The sequence below is a fragment of the Xenopus tropicalis genome, chromosome 2 (assembly GCF_000004195.4).
Source record: "Xenopus tropicalis strain Nigerian chromosome 2, UCB_Xtro_10.0, whole genome shotgun sequence".
Classification (NCBI taxonomy): domain Eukaryota; kingdom Metazoa; phylum Chordata; class Amphibia; order Anura; family Pipidae; genus Xenopus; species Xenopus tropicalis.
This window is the reverse complement of record NC_030678.2, coordinates 155796006-155813713: the sequence shown is the minus strand read 5'-3', so window position 1 is coordinate 155813713 and position 17708 is coordinate 155796006. Positions and strand designations below refer to the sequence as shown.

The following is a 17708-nucleotide window of genomic DNA, read 5'->3' as shown; positions in this document are numbered from 1 at the left end:
ACAGCTGTGCATCCCTCCAGCTGCCCTTCCCTGTACATACAGCTGTGCCTCCCTCCAGCGGCCCTTCCCTGTACATACAGCTGTGCCTCCCTCCAGCGGCCCTTCCCTGTACATACAGCTGTGCCTCCCTCCAGCGGCCCTTCCCTGTACATACAGCTGTGCATCCCTCCAGCGGCCCTTCCCTGTACATACAGCTGTGCATCCTCCAGCGGCCCTTCCCTGTACATACAGCTGTGCCTCCCTCCAGCGGCCCTTCCCTGTACATACAGCTGTGCATCCCTCCAGCGGCCCTTCCCTGTACATACAGCTGTGCATCCCTCCAGCGGCCCTCCCCTGTACATACAGCTGTGCCTCCCTCCAGCGGCCCTTCCCTGTACATACAGCTGTGCCTCCCTCCAGCTGCCCTTCCCTGTACATACAGCTGTGCCTCCCTCCAGCGGCCCTTCCCTGTACATACAGCTGTGCCTCCCTCCAGCGGCCCCTTCCCTGTACATACAGCTGTGCCTCCCTCCAGCGGCCCTTCCCTGTACATACAGCTGTGCCTCCCTCCAGCGGCCCTTCCCTGTACATACAGCTGTGCCTCCCTCCAGCTGCCCTTCCCTGTACATACAGCTGTGCCTCCCTCCAGCTGCCCTTCCCTGTACATACAGCTGTGCCTCCCTCCAGTGGCCCTTCCCTGTACATACAGCTGTGCCTCCCTCCAGCGGCCCTTCCCTGTACATACAGCTGTGCATCCCTCCAGCTGCCCTTCCCTGTACATACAGCTGTGGCATCCCTCCAGCGGCCCTTCCCTGTACATACAGCTGTGCCTCCCTCCAGCGGCCCTTCCCTGTACATACAGCTGTGCCTCCCTCCAGCGGCCCTTCCCTGTACATACAGCTGTGCATCCCTCCAGCGGCCCTTCCCTGTACATACAGCTGTGCATCCCTCCAGCGGCCCTTCCCTGTACATACAACTGTGCCTCCCTCCAGCGGCCCTTCCCTGTACATACAACTGTGCCTCCCTCCAGCGGCCCTCCCCTGTACATACAGCTGTGCCTCCCTCCAGCGGCCCTTCCCTGTACATACAGCTGTGCCTCCCTCCAGCGGCCCTTCCCTGTACATACAGCTGTGGCATCCCTCCAGCGGCCCTTCCCTGTACATACTGCTGTGCCTCCCTCCAGCGGCCCTTCCCTGTACATACAGCTGTGCCTCCCTCCAGCGGCCCTTCCCTGTACATACAGCTGTGCATCCCTCCAGCGGCCCTTCCCTGTACATACAGCTGTGCCTCCCTCCAGCGGCCCTTCCCTGTACATACAACTGTGCCTCCCTCCAGCGGCCCTTCCCTGTACATACAGCTGTGCCTCCCTCCAGCGGCCCTTCCCTGTACGGGCCCTTCCCTGTACATACAGCTGTGCCTCCCTCCAGCGGCCCTTCCCTGTACATACAGCTGTGCATCCCTCCAGCGGCCCTTCCCTGTACATACAGCTGTGCTCCCTCCAGCGGCCCTTCCCTGTACATACAGCTGTGCCTCCCTCCAGCGGCCCTTCCCTGTACATACAGCTGTGCCTCCCTCCAGCGGCCCTTCCCTGTACATACAGCTGTGCATCCCTCCAGCGGCCCTTCCCTGTAATACAGCTGTGCCTCCCTCCAGCGGCCCTTCCCCTGTACATACAACTGTGCCTCCCTCCAGCGGCCCTTCCCTGTACATACAGCTGTGCATCCCTCCAGCGGCCCTTCCCTGTACATACAGCTGTGCATCCCTCCAGCGGCCCTTCCCTGTACATACAGCTGTGCATCCCTCCAGCGGCCCTCCCCTGTACATACAGCTGTGCCTCCCTCCAGCTGCCCTTCCCTGTACATACAGCTGTGCATCCCTCCAGCTGCCCTTCACTGTACATACAGCTGTGCCTCCCTCCAGCTGCCCTTCCCTGTACATACAGCTGTGCCTCCCTCCAGCTGCCCTTTCCCCCTCCTGTACATACAGCTGTGCCTCCCTCCAGCTGCCCTTCCCTGTACATACAGCTGTGCTGCCTCCCTCACAGCTTGCTCGGCCTTCCCTGTACATACAGCTGTGCCTCCCTCCAGCGGCCCTTCCCTGTACATACAGCTGTGCCTCCCTCCAGCTGCCCTTCCCTGTACATACAGCTGTGCCTCCCTCCAGCGGCCCTTCCCTGTACATACAGCTGTGCCTCCCTCCAGCTGCCCTTCCCTGTACATACAGCTGTGCCTCCCTCCAGCGGCCCTTCCCTGTACATACAGCTGTGCCTCCCTCCAGCTGCCCTTCCCTGTACATACAGCTGTGCCTCCCTCCAGCGGGCCCTTCCCTGTACATACAGCTGTGCCTCCCTCCAGCTGCCCTTCCCTGTACATACAGCTGTGCCTCCCTCCAGCGGCCCTTCCCTGTACATACAGCAGTGCCTCCCTCCAGCGGCCCTTCCCTGTACATACAGCAGTGCATCCCTCCAGCGGCCCTTCCCTGTACATACAGCTGTGCCTCCCTCCAGCTGCCCTTCCCTGTACATACAGCTGTGCATCCCTCCAGCGGCCCTTCCCTGTACATACAGCTGTGCCTCCCTCCAGCTGCCCTTCCCTGTACATACAGCTGTGCATCCCTCCAGCGGCCCTTCCCTGTACATACAGCTGTGCCTCCCTCCAGCTGCCCTTCCCTGTACATACAGCTGTGCATCCCTCCAGCTGCCCTTCCCTGTACATACAGCTGTGCCTCCCTCCAGCGGCCCTTCCCTGTACATACAGCTGTGCCTCCCTCCAGCTGCCCTTCACTGTACATACAGCTGTGCCTCCCTCCAGCTGCCCTTCCCTGTACATAGAGCTGTGCCTCCCTCCAGCTGCCCTTCCCTGTACATACAGCTGTGCCTCCCTCCAGCTGCCCTTCCCTGTACATACAGCTGTGCCTCCCTCCAGCTGCCCTTCCCTGTACATACAGCTGTGCCTCCCTCCAGCGGCCCTTCCCTGTACATACAGCTGTGCCTCCCTCCAGCTGCCCTTCCCTGTACATACAGCTGTGCCTCCCTCCAGCGGCCCTTCCCTGTACATACAGCTGTGCCTCCCTCCAGCTGCCCTTCCCTGTACATACAGCTGTGCCTCCCTCCAGCGGCCCTTCCCTGTACATACAGCTGTGCCTCCCTCCAGCTGCCCTTCCCTGTACATACAGCTGTGCCTCCCTCCAGCTGCCCTTCCCTGTACATACAGCTGTGCCTCCCTCCAGCGGCCCTTCCCTGTACATACAGCTGTGCCTCCCTCCAGCGGCCCTTCCCTGTACATACAGCTGTGCATCCCTCCAGCTGCCCTTCCCTGTACATACAGCTGTGCATCCCTCCAGCGGCCCTTCCCTGTACATACAGCTGTGCCTCCCTCCAGCGGCCCTTCCCTGTACATACAGCTGTGCCTCCCTCCAGCGGCCCTTCCCTGTACATACAGCTGTGCATCCCTCCAGCGGCCCTTCCCTGTACATACAGCTGTGCATCCCTCCAGCGGCCCTTCCCTGTACATACAACTGTGCCTCCCTCCAGCGGCCCTTCCCTGTACATACAGCTGTGCATCCCTCCAGCGGCCCTTCCCTGTACATACAGCTGTGCATCCCTCCAGCGGCCCTCCCCTGTACATACAGCTGTGCCTCCCTCCAGCGGCCCTTCCCTGTACATACAACTGTGCCTCCCTCCAGCGGCCCTCCCCTGTACATACAGCTGTGCCTCCCTCCAGCGGCCCTTCCCTGTACATACAGCTGTGCCTCCCTCCAGCGGCCCTTCCCTGTACATACAGCTGTGCATCCCTCCAGCGGCCCTTCCCTGTACATACAGCTGTGCCTCCCTCCAGCGGCCCTTCCCTGTACATACAGCTGTGCCTCCCTCCAGCGGCCCTTCCCTGTACATACAGCTGTGCATCCCTCCAGCGGCCCTTCCCTGTACATACAGCTGTGCCTCCCTCCAGCGGCCCTTCCCTGTACATACAACTGTGCCTCCCTCCAGCGGCCCTTCCCTGTACATACAGCTGTGCCTCCCTCCAGCGGCCCTTCCCTGTACATACAGCTGTGCATCCCTCCAGCGGCCCTTCCCTGTACATACAGCTGTGCCTCCCTCCAGCGGCCCTTCCCTGTACATACAGCTGTGCCTCCCTCCAGCTGCCCTTCCCTGTACATACAGCTGTGCCTCCCTCCAGCGGCCCTTCCCTGTACATACAGCTGTGCATCCCTCCAGCGGCCCTTCCCTGTACATACAGCTGTGCCTCCCTCCAGCGGCCCTTCCCTGTACATACAACTGTGCCTCCCTCCAGCGGCCCTTCCCTGTACATACAACTGTGCCTCCCTCCAGCGGCCCTTCCCTGTACATACAGCTGTGCATCCCTCCAGCGGCCCTTCCCTGTACATACAGCTGTGCCTCCCTCCAGCGGCCCTTCCCTGTACATACAGCTGTGCATCCCTCCAGCGGCCCTCCCCTGTACATACAGCTGTGCCTCCCTCCAGCTGCCCTTCCCTGTACATACAGCTGTGCATCCCTCCAGCTGCCCTTCACTGTACATACAGCTGTGCCTCCCTCCAGCTGCCCTTCCCTGTACATACAGCTGTGCCTCCCTCCAGCTGCCCTTCCCTGTACATACAGCTGTGCCTCCCTCCAGCTGCCCTTCCCTGTACATACAGCTGTGCCTCCCTCCAGCTGCCCTTCCCTGTACATACAGCTGTGCCTCCCTCCAGCGGCCCTTCCCTGTACATACAGCTGTGCCTCCCTCCAGCTGCCCTTCCCTGTACATACAGCTGTGCCTCCCTCCAGCGGCCCTTCCCTGTACATACAGCTGTGCCTCCCTCCAGCTGCCCTTCCCTGTACATACAGCTGTGCCTCCCTCCAGCGGCCCTTCCCTGTACATACAGCTGTGCCTCCCTCCAGCTGCCCTTCCCTGTACATACAGCTGTGCCTCCCTCCAGCGGCCCTTCCCTGTACATACAGCAGTGCCTCCCTCCAGCGGCCCTTCCCTGTACATACAGCAGTGCATCCCTCCAGCGGCCCTTCCCTGTACATACAGCTGTGCCTCCCTCCAGCTGCCCTTCCCTGTACATACAGCTGTGCATCCCTCCAGCGGCCCTTCCCTGTACATACAGCTGTGCCTCCCTCCAGCTGCCCTTCCCTGTACATACAGCTGTGCATCCCTCCAGCGGCCCTTCCCTGTACATACAGCTGTGCCTCCCTCCAGCTGCCCTTCCCTGTACATACAGCTGTGCATCCCTCCAGCTGCCCTTCCCTGTACATACAGCTGTGCCTCCCTCCAGCGGCCCTTCCCTGTACATACAGCAGTGCCTCCCTCCAGCGGCCCTTCCCTGTACATACAGCAGTGCATCCCTCCAGCGGCCCTTCCCTGTACATACAGCTGTGCCTCCCTCCAGCTGCCCTTCCCTGTACATACAGCTGTGCATCCCTCCAGCGGCCCTTCCCTGTACATACAGCTGTGCCTCCCTCCAGCTGCCCTTCCCTGTACATACAGCTGTGCATCCCTCCAGCGGCCCTTCCCTGTACATACAGCTGTGCCTCCCTCCAGCTGCCCTTCCCTGTACATACAGCTGTGCATCCCTCCAGCTGCCCTTCCCTGTACATACAGCTGTGCCTCCCTCCAGCGGCCCTTCCCTGTACATACAGCTGTGCCTCCCTCCAGCATCCCGCCAGCAATCCAGCACGTATGGCCCCCAATGGCCCTCTCTACCTATCACACTATACTTCCCCAGCAGCCAATAAAGTGCCCTGGCAGAAACCCTCCTGTACACATGAAGCACAGTGCAATCCCCTTCCTTGCTTAGCACTACAGCACCTATCTACCATTCCGCCCCTCTGTCACCTACTCCTACAATTCTACGTGCCCGGCTACGTACAAGCAGCAGCCGGTCTGCCTAGTCCGTCACGTGATGCTGAGACGTAGCCGGTCCTTACCAGGGACAGTAGTTAGGCACTCCCCCTGTGTGACATCACATCCACCCGCCCACATTTTGGTCACATGGTACTGACATCACGACCTCCTGAAAGCCACTCCATTCTAGCATCTGCTGTGAGGGAGACCGGCTGTTGTGGAGCTGTAGGGCTGCAGGCTGTGCCTCCTCACTTGCCCGGCTGTACATGCTGCTCTTCCCCGGGCACCGAGCACACGCCGCTAAACATGGACTATGACTTCAAGGTGAAGCTGACAGGCGAGCGGGAGAGGGTGGAGGACCTGTTTGAGTACGAGGGCTGCAAAGTTGGAAGAGGCACTTATGGGCATGTGTACAAAGCCAAGCGGAAAGATGGGTAAGTACCAGGGCCTGGGAAGCTCCTGCCATTCAGCCTTCATTCCGGACAAGCTGTGCCACGCAGCAGGGGGCCCGCCAGCTGTTGCTTACCTGCACTTCCCAGAGCTAGGGCCATTTTATTCCTCTTACTGCGAGACGTGAGCGGCATTTACACTGGGCCCCCAGCCATAGAGGGGCCTGCTGTAGGTAAAAGTACAAAGGACATATATTGTAAGGTGTGACACAAATTTCCAGTACGTCCATAAGGGCCAACCTGCAGCCCTCCTGCCTACTTACACTGCAACGGCCCCAGCCCCCCACAAGCTGAACTCCCTGCCAACTGCTCGCCCCTCCCCCTCTCCCCTAACTTCACCCCTACCTAGAGCTTTGGGGGGGCCCTGGTTGTGCCTCTGTAGCTACAGATGAAGAGGAGCAAGATGGATCCCATTATATAGGGGTTGTCTCCATTCTCAGATGTCAGACTGTGGCCCTGTTATATTATTGCTCTCAGCAACCCCACCAGTCAGCCCAGGCAGATTTCCATTGCCTCTTTATGGGACCTGTCTACTAACATAGGAGCAGAAGTGCCCAAGCACTGTAACCTATAGCAACCAATGTTGCACTTCTATTTAACCAATGTTGCTATAGGCTGTAGTTTGGTCCAGAAGAGACCTGGTAGCCTTAGGTGCCCCAGGCGGTTGTTCTGGGTGTTTTATATCAGTAACAGCTGGGTGGCACTCAGGCTTGATTGCCCTGCTTCCTGTGCCCAAACCCATCGGGCATTTGCTTTCATTTAATTTGTGCCAGACAGGTCACATGTATAGACTGGTTGCTGGGGTGCACTTTTACACCCCATCACAGGTTTTCAGTCTTAAGGTCCCCATACACGGGCTGATTATAGCTGCCGATATGGGTCCCTTGGACCGATTCAGCAGCTTATAGGCCCGTGTAGGGGCAGAACCAAGGGGCCTGGCTGACCGATATCTGGCCTGAAATTGGCCAGATATCGATCGGCCAGGTTAGAAAATCCAGTCGCATCGGGGACCGCATCAGCTCGTTGATGCAGTCCCCGAACCGACTGCCCCATTGCCGCGTGCAGAATTAGCCTACATGCCTCCCCGATATCGCTACCAGTAGGTGGGGATATCTGGTGAAGATCCGCTCGCTTGGCGACATCGCCAAGTGAGCGGATCTGCCCGTGTATAGCCAGCTTTAGACTCTCCAGCAGGTCTTCAAGTATAGACAAGTTGAGCAGTAAGATGACTTCCCAATGGGCATTCATGTACTGTAGTCACACCTCGTGGACCTTGTATAGAACCCATATAAAACTTCTATGGACCATTAGTACTGGAAGCCTTCTGTACAGCTCTTGGCTAAACTATATCCGAGGATGGTGGAGTTAGCTAGCCTTGTGACGGAACAGAATGAAGATTGCCACGTCCAGGTAACGCCATAGGATCACAGAGACAATGCTTACATTTGTACTTTCTTATTCCAGTAGGCCAGTAAAAAATCAGATGGGATTATCAGTCATTTGGCACCTAATAGCCACACTCCGCAGTGTAGTAAGGCATGGACGAGTGGGTTCCAATAAACTTTACATCATTGTTGCTGTACATATAGGCCCAGACTGGTGATCTGTTGGTTCTGGCAGATGCCAGAGGGGCTGCTGTAAGATGCCATAGACAGTCACTATTTATTGGGCCTATGGGGGCTGTTTGGGCCTCTGTGTACTTGAAATGCCAGGGCCTATGTTAAATCCCAGTCCAGACCTAACTACATACATGCCTGAATGTACTCAACTGGCTTTTACAGTTCAGGAATCCATTCTTGCTTGCATTTTGTAAAACTCCATGTAATCTAGTGTCACAGACTTTACACTGTAGGTATCAAGATGTTGGCCTTTTGCTGGGTTAAGGTTGTGGCATAATCATCTTAGTAAATGTGGTTTCATTGGGCTGACAAACCAGTGGCAAGGTTATTGCGTTAAGGATTTCTATTGTTTCCAGCTAAAGGACTTTATAAAGTTTTTTTTTTTTGTGTAGCGGTCATCATTTTTATATCTATGGTTTTCTAAATTATGGTGAACACATAATTGGTCCTCCATATTGAAAAACTTGGACAACACTCAAGTAGAGAATAAATTCAACATCCATATAGGAGGATGCATTTTGATACCTAAAGTCTTAAAAACTTTAATATGTCTCAAGGTTTCTTTTTGTGATTTCCCATGTAAACAAGCCTATGTTACAATTGCTTATGCCTTTGGGACACACTTTCCTTCCCATTTTTTCCTCCCACTAGTATTATCTTCCCAGCTGGTTACATTTTAATGCTGCCCCTTGGGCTAAGATATTTATAGTCCCAAAGAAGAGCTAAAGCCTAAAGAAATGGGCTCACTAATTAACCCAGGGCAAATTTGCACCTTGGCAGTATCCCCTAGCAACCAATCGCTGATCATTTCTGTTCCAGCCAGCTGCAGGTAGAACAATGAAAACAATGGATTAATTGGTTGACATGGGTAAATGCTTATAGTCAAATTTGCTCAAAGTTGGCAGACAAGCTCCACTATGGCTAGAAATGCTGGATGTTATAGTCTAAGCCTACTGTACCAGCCCCAAGGAGTGCACCATTGGTAGCACAGCTTCTCGTCCTTCCTGAATACTGATTTATAAGCAAGACAAGAAAGACTTAATGGATAGAAAAGAGGGGTGCTGCTGCCATGAGGTGAGTTGAGATTCTTGCCTCCGGTGGCAGTGGCCCTGAAGTTACCAGGGTGGCAAAAATTAGAATTTTGTCTCTGCTAGTGCAGAAAGCACAATAACGCACTTTGCACTAGTGATACGGGCCCCCTCTGCTGCGAAAAACCTAAACGTGGGGGTGGGCAGCATCCCATAGGCCACCTCAGGGCAGCACTAGGGACTGGAACACCCCTGGCTAGGATACATATGCCATTTTATATTCTTGATGCCTGAAATGCTCATATGTGCACAATGGGACTTGTGTAGTCATCCACCTCTTTCAGGCACATCTCATGGAGAGAAATAGGTAAGGCAGACTAGACAGTGGGTCTCATTTATTAACACTGGGCAGCTGGCTGGAAAAAGCTAATCACTGGTTGCTATGGAATACTACCTAGGTGCAAAAATGCCCAGTGTTGGTAAAGAAAGGAGCCCCCAGTGTTTTTGTTATAAAGTTAAACAACCAAGCCTTGTTTACTGTATTGCTATGTTGGTGGGCCAGGCCGGCTTTAATTAATTTATAGTGGTTTTGGTCACACACAAATTTTTTTGATTATAGTTAAGTACAAAAGCACAGTGCAGGCCTGCAGAGCAGACTGATTTAACTCCTTTGCTATGTACCTATTGCCATAATGTTATTTTGTTCCCATTGTATGATGCAAGTTGATGCTAGTTCACTGTAGCCTGATAACGTTGGCTAGACGACGGTTATGTACGGTATCCTTAAAATCTGCAGTGCTCTTCAACCAACAATCTGTTGTACCGGTGCTTGAAGTTGTAATTCACATTGCCCAGAGTGCTAAAAGTTTAATATCTGGGCTCTGCATAACCATATTCATCTCTTGGGTCTCCCTTTGATCTTGATCAAATCATAACAGTTCTCGAAAACCTTGGCACAAAAGATATTAGCTCCACAAGGCCGTGAATTTATTCCAGATTAATCCTTACAGAGCTAGTAACTCTAAGAAAGAAAGAAAAAACATTTTATTTGACATACCAGCTATATTAGCCCTGTATATGTCATTAAAAAAAATCACTATACAGCACTAAAGTAGAAGGATCTATTTAAATACATGAAACACGGATTACATGATAGATATAGATATATAGATATATATAGATATAGATATAGATACAAAATGCCAAATGGAGAGCACACCAGAGGATTTTTTGCACTACCTTGGTGCCCGAGCGGCGTTTGTAAAATAGCATAGAAAGGTGTCGGCACTCAAAGGGTTTCCACGATCATATTGAAGAGAATACTCATAGGTAAATGCAAACGGTGAGGTTTATTTAAATAAACCTCACCGTTTGCATTTACCTATGAGTATTCTCTTCAATATGATCGTGGAAACCCTTTGAGTGCCGACACCTTTTTTGCTATATATATATAGATAGAGATAGAGATATAGAGATATATATATATATATATATATATATATATATATATATATATATATATATATATATATATATATACGGTATATGTAATATGTGTGTGTAATATACATATATTACGCTTGCCGAAAATATATGCCATACACTGTGTGGCATCAGCCTTAGGATTAATTATATCTTAGTTGTGATCAAGTACAAGGTGCTGTTTTAATAATGCAGAGAAAAAGGGAATCCGATCTTAAAATTTGAATGATTTAAGTAAAATGGAGTCTATAGGAGATGGTCTTCCAGTAATTCGAAGCTTTCTGGGTAATGGGTGTCCGCATAATGGATCCCAAACCTAGACAAGTAGTTTATATCCATATATGTGTTTCCATAGAGTATAGGTACATTCTTTTTTTTTCCCTTAAAATTGCAACTGCATATACATGCTCTGTAAATGCCCAGCCCTGTACTATAATTTGTGTATGTAATAAAATGTGCAAAGTTTGCCCAGGTGCAGTAGCCAATAACATCTGTAAATGGTAAGTGCTGATTGGTTGCTATATGTAACTAAACAGCACCTTTTTATGTAACCTTGCTATGTTTCATGAGCTTTAGGTGGTGAGACAAACCCATTTTGTTAATACAAGTCCTGGATCCTCTCTCAGTTCAGAAGGATCATCTCCTCTAGATCCCTATCAACCCGAGACTGACCCTGCTTGCACGTCTGTGTTGATCCTTTTTTTAAGAAGCATGTAGGAATTTGCATACATTTGTGAATAGCGTGAATGCTATTTCAATTTTGCATTTTAATCTCTAGGACTGAACATATTTAAATACTAACTTATTTGTACAGTTTGGCAGAGTTTATTAAGTCTAGCCCTTTTACCCAGACTTGCTCATATTTTGTTCTCTGTAGTAAGAGGTTGCAGAGGATTTAGATTCCCAATGGAAAATCCTTTGTTAGTATTGGTAGTTCTGCGAATTTCCTTGTTAGAAGTCTAACCTTTTTTTTTAGCATAGAACAGGACTTGTGTTAGACAGAGCCCATCAGCCGTACTTAGCATCAGTGTAGGCCAGTAGGCAAAATTCAGGGCTTATTATGCAGCAACAGTACATTTTTGCATTAAGAATTGTGTCCCAGACCTTTTGGACTGTTTAACAGGATCGAAATATGTGCAGCAAGGTGCCCACTTCCTTTCCACACTTGTTGCATGTTCCTGGCTATAATTTCTGTAACTGGTATGGGGTAAGGTAGGCTCTATGGAGAAATTGTAAGTAATATAAATCTGTCTCATATTGCTATGTAGGTTTCAGGGTCCCAGTCTAGAATATCTTGCCGTACTTTTGTGTCATCTGTGGGTCTTAGACCCATTTAATATAAATTCTATTAATGTTCTAATGTAGATTCCTCCATTAATATGGGCCTTACTTGAATCTGGTTATGGAATGTACGCCTCAACTGAAGGTAGCAGAAAACTGTGCGGGAGGGGAGTCAGTGCTCCCTTTTTAAAAGTGTGGAATGGTTTAAATTCACCCTGGGTAACAATATAAACATTTTTTGATTCAATGGCTGTTCCAGATACTAACATCAGGGAGATGTTTATTCCTCCATAATGGTGTAAGAGGGTACTAAAGGTTCACTCTTTATGTGGATCCAATGGTTTCAAAACTATTTTGACTGTGGTAACCATGGGGGTTGTAAGATGACATGGAGAGGGGTGACCTATATATAGGTGGTTAGTCAGTGCTTCATGTGAGATTTACCTGCAGCCTTGAAAAATGTTCCTATACCATGTTTAGTAAAGCATTTACATTTTTTTGGAGATTGTTAGAATACACTAGAATGTTGTAGAAAGGAAGTTGTTTTTTTTTTTTTTTTTTTCTACCAGTTTTCCCAGTTGAAGTCTCTTAATGCCTGTGTCCTGTCTGATCATGATAGCCAGTGGTTCTATAGCAAGGGCAAATAAGAATTGAGAGGGGGCAACCCTATCTCATTCCCTAGTGCAGCATTCACCTGGATTTTAGCCGTGGGTTTGTGGTACAGGGCTTTCAGCCAAAGCAAGAACTGGGAACCTATACATGCCCCATTCTACACTGTTAAATGCTTTCACAAGTTAAACCGCTTTGTCCTGACATATTTTGTTGCAGCCATCTTTTTCTCCAAGCTAGCTGCCCTTGTTAGACTTTGGCTGAATGCTTGCTTAGAATAGGAATTCCTAAGCCAGTGCAAAACTATGAGGAAGATGGAGGTGCTTTCAAAACCAAGTACCCAAGGCTAGTGCATTTTTATAGAAGAGGCACACTGGCCTGGGACAGAAGGGGTGCCCAACAAATTGGCATGCCCTAGTGATTTTAAACTTGTAGTAATGCCGCTTTATTCACATTACATTGACTTTACAATATTCATGCTCAGTATATTCAGAACAGATCTACAGGGGAAAATGTTGTCTTGGGCATTTTCAAAATTTTTCCCCCCGTCCCTCAGCCCCATATCTTCTCTTGTTCCTTTTTTATGCATTCTATGCTTATATTTTAGCGTTGATTCTAATCATTTTAAATTATAGCATTGTATGTTTTCCCTTCCTGTGCAGAGCTCTGTGAGTGTGTGGTTTTCATTGAAAATACAATGTATAATTTAATTCATCATACCTTAGGAATTTTTAAGGGCTTGCTATACCATAATTTTGAAGATCTCGGCTTAGAACAGCTGAACATTATTGCTTGTATAGGCATTTTAGTATCTTTCTCTTCAAGCTATAAGAAAACTCTGGGTGTTGCTCTTGGTATATAGAGTGCCATTTACTGACCTGTTCGGCTGGTCGTGTCCACAGCAATGTCTTACCACACACCCTTGTGCCAAGCCCCTGGCTCTTCTGGCATCTTTTTGTGGAACAAGTAACACAATTGAAGCCCTTTTAATGGTATTAACTGCAGGCTTATCCAGTAGGACTTTTACAGAATTTTAGAAAAACAAAATAGGGAACAGTGTATGTCTGATTTACTGAACCCAAACCTGGACCTTCAACAGCCTAACCTGCAATCTGACCTACTAGCCATTGTCCATGATGAAACAAGTGGTTTCTTGAGTGTTATTGGATGTCAGAGAAAGCTGCTTGTAGAAGCTATGGGGTATACAACCCATGCTTAAGATATTTGTAACATCTGTTTATTGCATGGTTCAGTATTTACTTCTATTTACTTCTCAGCTCTTGCTGTAAATAGGGTTGCCACCTGGCTGGTAAAAATGTTGCTTGATGCCAATGTTATTAAAGGAGACATTTCATATCACCTTCATATTCAGTTATATGATTCATCTTTCTTCAATCTATGTAATCTTGCAGAAAAAAAACGATTTGAATGCATTTTACCTGCTAAAATCGTTTTTATATCAGAGCTGCAGAGAGATCTTCACTCCTCTGAAGCTAAACTGAAATGAGAGATTCCCACAGGAAATGGTCACAGCACTGACTGACAGGCTGAACTCTGCTGTAGCAGGGAAACCCCTCCCACCTCCCTGCCTGTGTATCTGTTACCAGTCTGCACATAGCTGTCCTGTGCTGCTGCCTGATCTTTACAAGTTGCAGGGAGTTGTTGCAGGAGAAAATACCAAAAAACAGCCAGTTTAGGTATCAAAGTACAAGTTGCAGGGAGTTGTTGCAGGAGAAAATACCAAAAAACGGCCAGTTTAGGTGTCAAAGTACAAGTTGCAGGGAGTTGTTGCAGGAGAAAATACAAAAAAAAAACCCAGTTTAGGTATCAAAGTACAAGTTGCAGGGAGTTGTTGCAGGAGAAAATACAAAAAAAACCCAGTTTAGGTATCAAAGTACAAGTTGCAGGGAGTTGTTGCAGGGGAAAATACAAAAAAAACCCAGTTTAGGTATCAAAGTACAAGTTGCAGGGAGTTGTTGCAGGAGAAAATACAAAAAAAACCCAGTTTAGGTATCAAAGTACAAGTTGCAGGGAGTTGTTGCAGGAGAAAATACAAAAAAAACCCAGTTTAGGTATCAAAGTACAAGTTGCAGGGAGTTGTTGCAGGAGAAAATACAAAAAAAAAACAGTTTAGGTATCAAAGTACAAGTTGCAGGGAGTTGTTGCAGGAGAAAATACAAAAAAAACCCAGTTTAGGTATCAAAGTACAAGTTGCAGGGAGTTGTTGCAGGAGAAAATACAAAAAAAAAACAGTTTAGGTATCAAAGTACAAGTTGCAGGGAGTTGTTGCAGGAGAAAATACCAAAAAAACCCAGTTTAGGTATCAAAGTACAAGTTGCAGGGAGTTGTTGCAGGAGAAAATACAAAAAAAAAACAGTTTAGGTATCAAAGTACAAGTTGCAGGGAATTGCATGTAAAAACAAACACATTTCTTTTCATTAGGTACAGTCTATAGAATAGACTCCTTTAGTATGAAAAACGTTTTTTTTGGCAAAATATTATTTTTCAATAAAGAGATTTAAGAGGCTTACTTACAAGGATCGAGTCACAGACGCTGCCAGCCAAGTGAACAGCTTTTCAGGAGGGCTGGGCGGGGCTGGGAGCAGAACAAGAGAGAAGGACCCCAGCGTGACTGACGTGGGCGGGGAAATGACATCACCAAAGTCCCCGCCCACATCTCACGCCCACTCCTCTCTCATTGGCTGCAGCGTGTCTATGGGAAAGAAGCTGGGGCCGGCGGCCCGAGCTGAAGATAGAGACATGCTTCTGGCAGGAAGCCCTGTGGATGGGAGGGGCTGCAGTGTTTCAGCAGGGATTTAACAGCCTTCTTGAAGAGTAAGTAGAAAATAAACTTTATTGTATTCAATTTTTCTGTGTTAGCTGCTTTTTAAGATAAAGTGAAAATTTATTGTATATGTCTCCTTTAAGGAAAAAGTAGAAATGCAGGAAGACTAGTATGTTTTTTCCAAAAAAGGTGGCAACTAACTGTAAAAAAAAGAACCCTTTTAGATTTAAAGCTGGCAATACATAGGGCAATAAAAACTAGCATTAGCTTTAGTAGGCTTAAGTATTTGATCCAAGTCTTTGATGGAATGCTAAATTTTGCATTACCCAGTCAGCTAATAGTGAGCTAACATCCCATTGTTATTTTATTAATTTTTTTCTTTTTAAAATCCAAATCCTTTCTTTTGGGATTCAGGAGAACCCCAAATCCTTTGTAAAAGATTTGGTCAGATATGGAATCCAAAATGATCAACTGCCATGTTTATACAATGAGAAGCAAGATGATTTGAAGGGTTCGGATTCCGATTGGCTAGGCATGTAGATTCAGCCGAATCCTTATAAAGCCAAATCCTGGATTCACTAATACAGACTGCCTCTTGCCTTTGCTTTGCTGTTAATTTAATCTTCTTGGTACAGTTAGCAAATCTAAAGAAGAGCCAATAACAGCGCTCTGAGGTGCTTGATGCCCAGACATGCCATGTTTTCAAGGTTTCTGTTTCAGGGAATAGAAAGTCTGGTTTCCTTTTACTTGCACCATTAGCGCAATGTTTTATGTATAGCTTTACAGGGCCCTGTTAAATAATACACTGTGTAAATGCCCTCACCTCGACCTCTTGGCAAGCAAATCACATTTACACCACTTGGAATTCTATACGGGGATGAGCCGCCACTAACACCGGTGGGTGCTGTCATGAGCGCTGCCTACTCTTCCATTGCATTTGCTGCTATTCATGTCACTCTTTGCCTGGAGCCAAACCGAATGGTGAAATGCAGGGAAGCAACCAAACACTGATAGAAAATGTGTCTTTGGGTTGAGTGATAAGTATGTTTCTTATACTTTCCCCAAGGCAAATGACTTTCGTGTGTCAGACTGAACTTGAATTGCAGGTCGGAGCTTCACCCAGTCACAGGGATTAAATTGTTATAGACAATGGCTACTTTTAATTGCATTGCTGAAGGTATCTAAAGCTAGATACCTGCAGCGGGTTGGGTACCAACGGGTTACCCACAAAGAAAGTGGGTTCCTTACGGGTTGTGGATAGGATTTTTGGATTTGGGTCCTGGATCTGTATTTCTTATATCTATATTTTATTCCTTTAAACATTTTTTGTAATGTTTTTTTTTCTACCATCGCCCTCTTCTGATGTTACTTCTAGTTTGCAGTAAGAGCACTTCCTGTATAATGGTGGTCAGTGGGTTGTGGCTTCAAGAGGGTTAAAATGTGAGTTTAAGTTGCAGGCCACAGATCTGGGTCAAGTCCTGGTTTCAAACTTTGTTCCATGCAGGACGCTACCTCAAGCTGCATTTAGCCAATTAAATCTAAGCATATTAGAGGCTTAGAAATGACATATGACTTCATTTGTTAAGCAGTTTTGACTTAACGCCAGGCTCAAGTGGTGTAAGAATTTCACCATTTCGGAAATACTTTAAAAATTATACCATATCGGATGTACTAGTTAATAATTGGTTTCCCTCACGAAGAGGTCAAAACACATTTTCCATAGATGCCTGTTGGATGTTTTTGTGCATAACCAGCTAAGACACCATGGTGTATGGGGAAATTAGTGACTTGCATCTGAACAGTCAAGCCACATCTCCTGACCAAGAGCTTGCTACCTGTGCTAGCTGTTAGGGTGAAGACACATGGGGCGATTGGTTGCCGCGACTCTTCTGCCATAGGGTAGAATAGAAGTTGCTGCTGCTAATTGCGCTCAAGTTTTTGCTGCACATTATTTGCTGCAACTTTTAAAAAAGTTGCAGCGACTAATCGCTCCGTGTGTCTTCACCCTTACAGGTACCTACTTGCACTTGCTTTAAAAATACCTCTGTCTGACACCCACCAGGAGCCTAAACTTCATTACAGGGAGAACAAAATACAGTGTATCAGCACCCTAATGTCTTTAATTCTGGTGGTATATACAGAGCTTTGGTACATGTTTTTTTTTTTTTTTTTTGCTAACCAAAACTCTTATCTGCTCTGTAAATAGCTTCTCATTAATTTCCCTTTCAGCATGCATCAATGTAGGTCACACAGCTATTCCTTTGATCTTTTTTGATGTTAATAGCAAATAAAGATGTATCCAGTCCAGAAATTCCATCAAATCCCAGCACTTTTGATTCAACCAAATACTTAGGGTTTGGATTCAGTTCGATGGACATGTGGAGGCTTATCAAAATTTGTATGGGAATAATTTTTGTATATTTTTTTTTTCTACTTTGAATAACCTCGAAATTGTAGAAAGTGTTACCTTTGTTTGTTAAAAAATCTGAGGAAAAAAAAAGAAATAGAATAAAACTGTAAACAAAAAAAAAACCTCGTAATTTCAAATCATTTTTCAAAAGGATGCAAAATTGTAAAATAATCCAAAAACTCAAATTGACTAAATAGTTCACTTTGGAATCTACATG

The 17708-nt window shown here is 47.9% G+C and overlaps 1 protein-coding gene and 1 long non-coding RNA gene across 2 annotated transcripts in view; one reads left to right on the top strand and one right to left on the bottom strand.

Moving 5' to 3' along the window:
* The first annotated feature begins 6037 nt into the window (after positions 1-6037).
* cdk8 (cyclin-dependent kinase 8) overlaps positions 6038-17708 on the top strand; it is a 48227-nt gene continuing 36556 nt past the window's right edge. Inside the window, exon 1 of the mRNA NM_203915.1 lies at positions 6038-6262. Within this exon, the coding sequence (NP_989246.1) occupies positions 6135-6262 (128 nt within the window). The 5' untranslated portion in view covers positions 6038-6134. The remainder of the gene's footprint in view (positions 6263-17708) is intronic.
* Positions 9458-15145, bottom strand: LOC116408895. Its single transcript, XR_004221387.1, has 2 exons — positions 14832-15145; positions 9458-9945 (listed from the first exon to the last, which is right to left on the bottom strand). It is a non-coding gene; the product is annotated as an uncharacterized LOC116408895 (long non-coding RNA).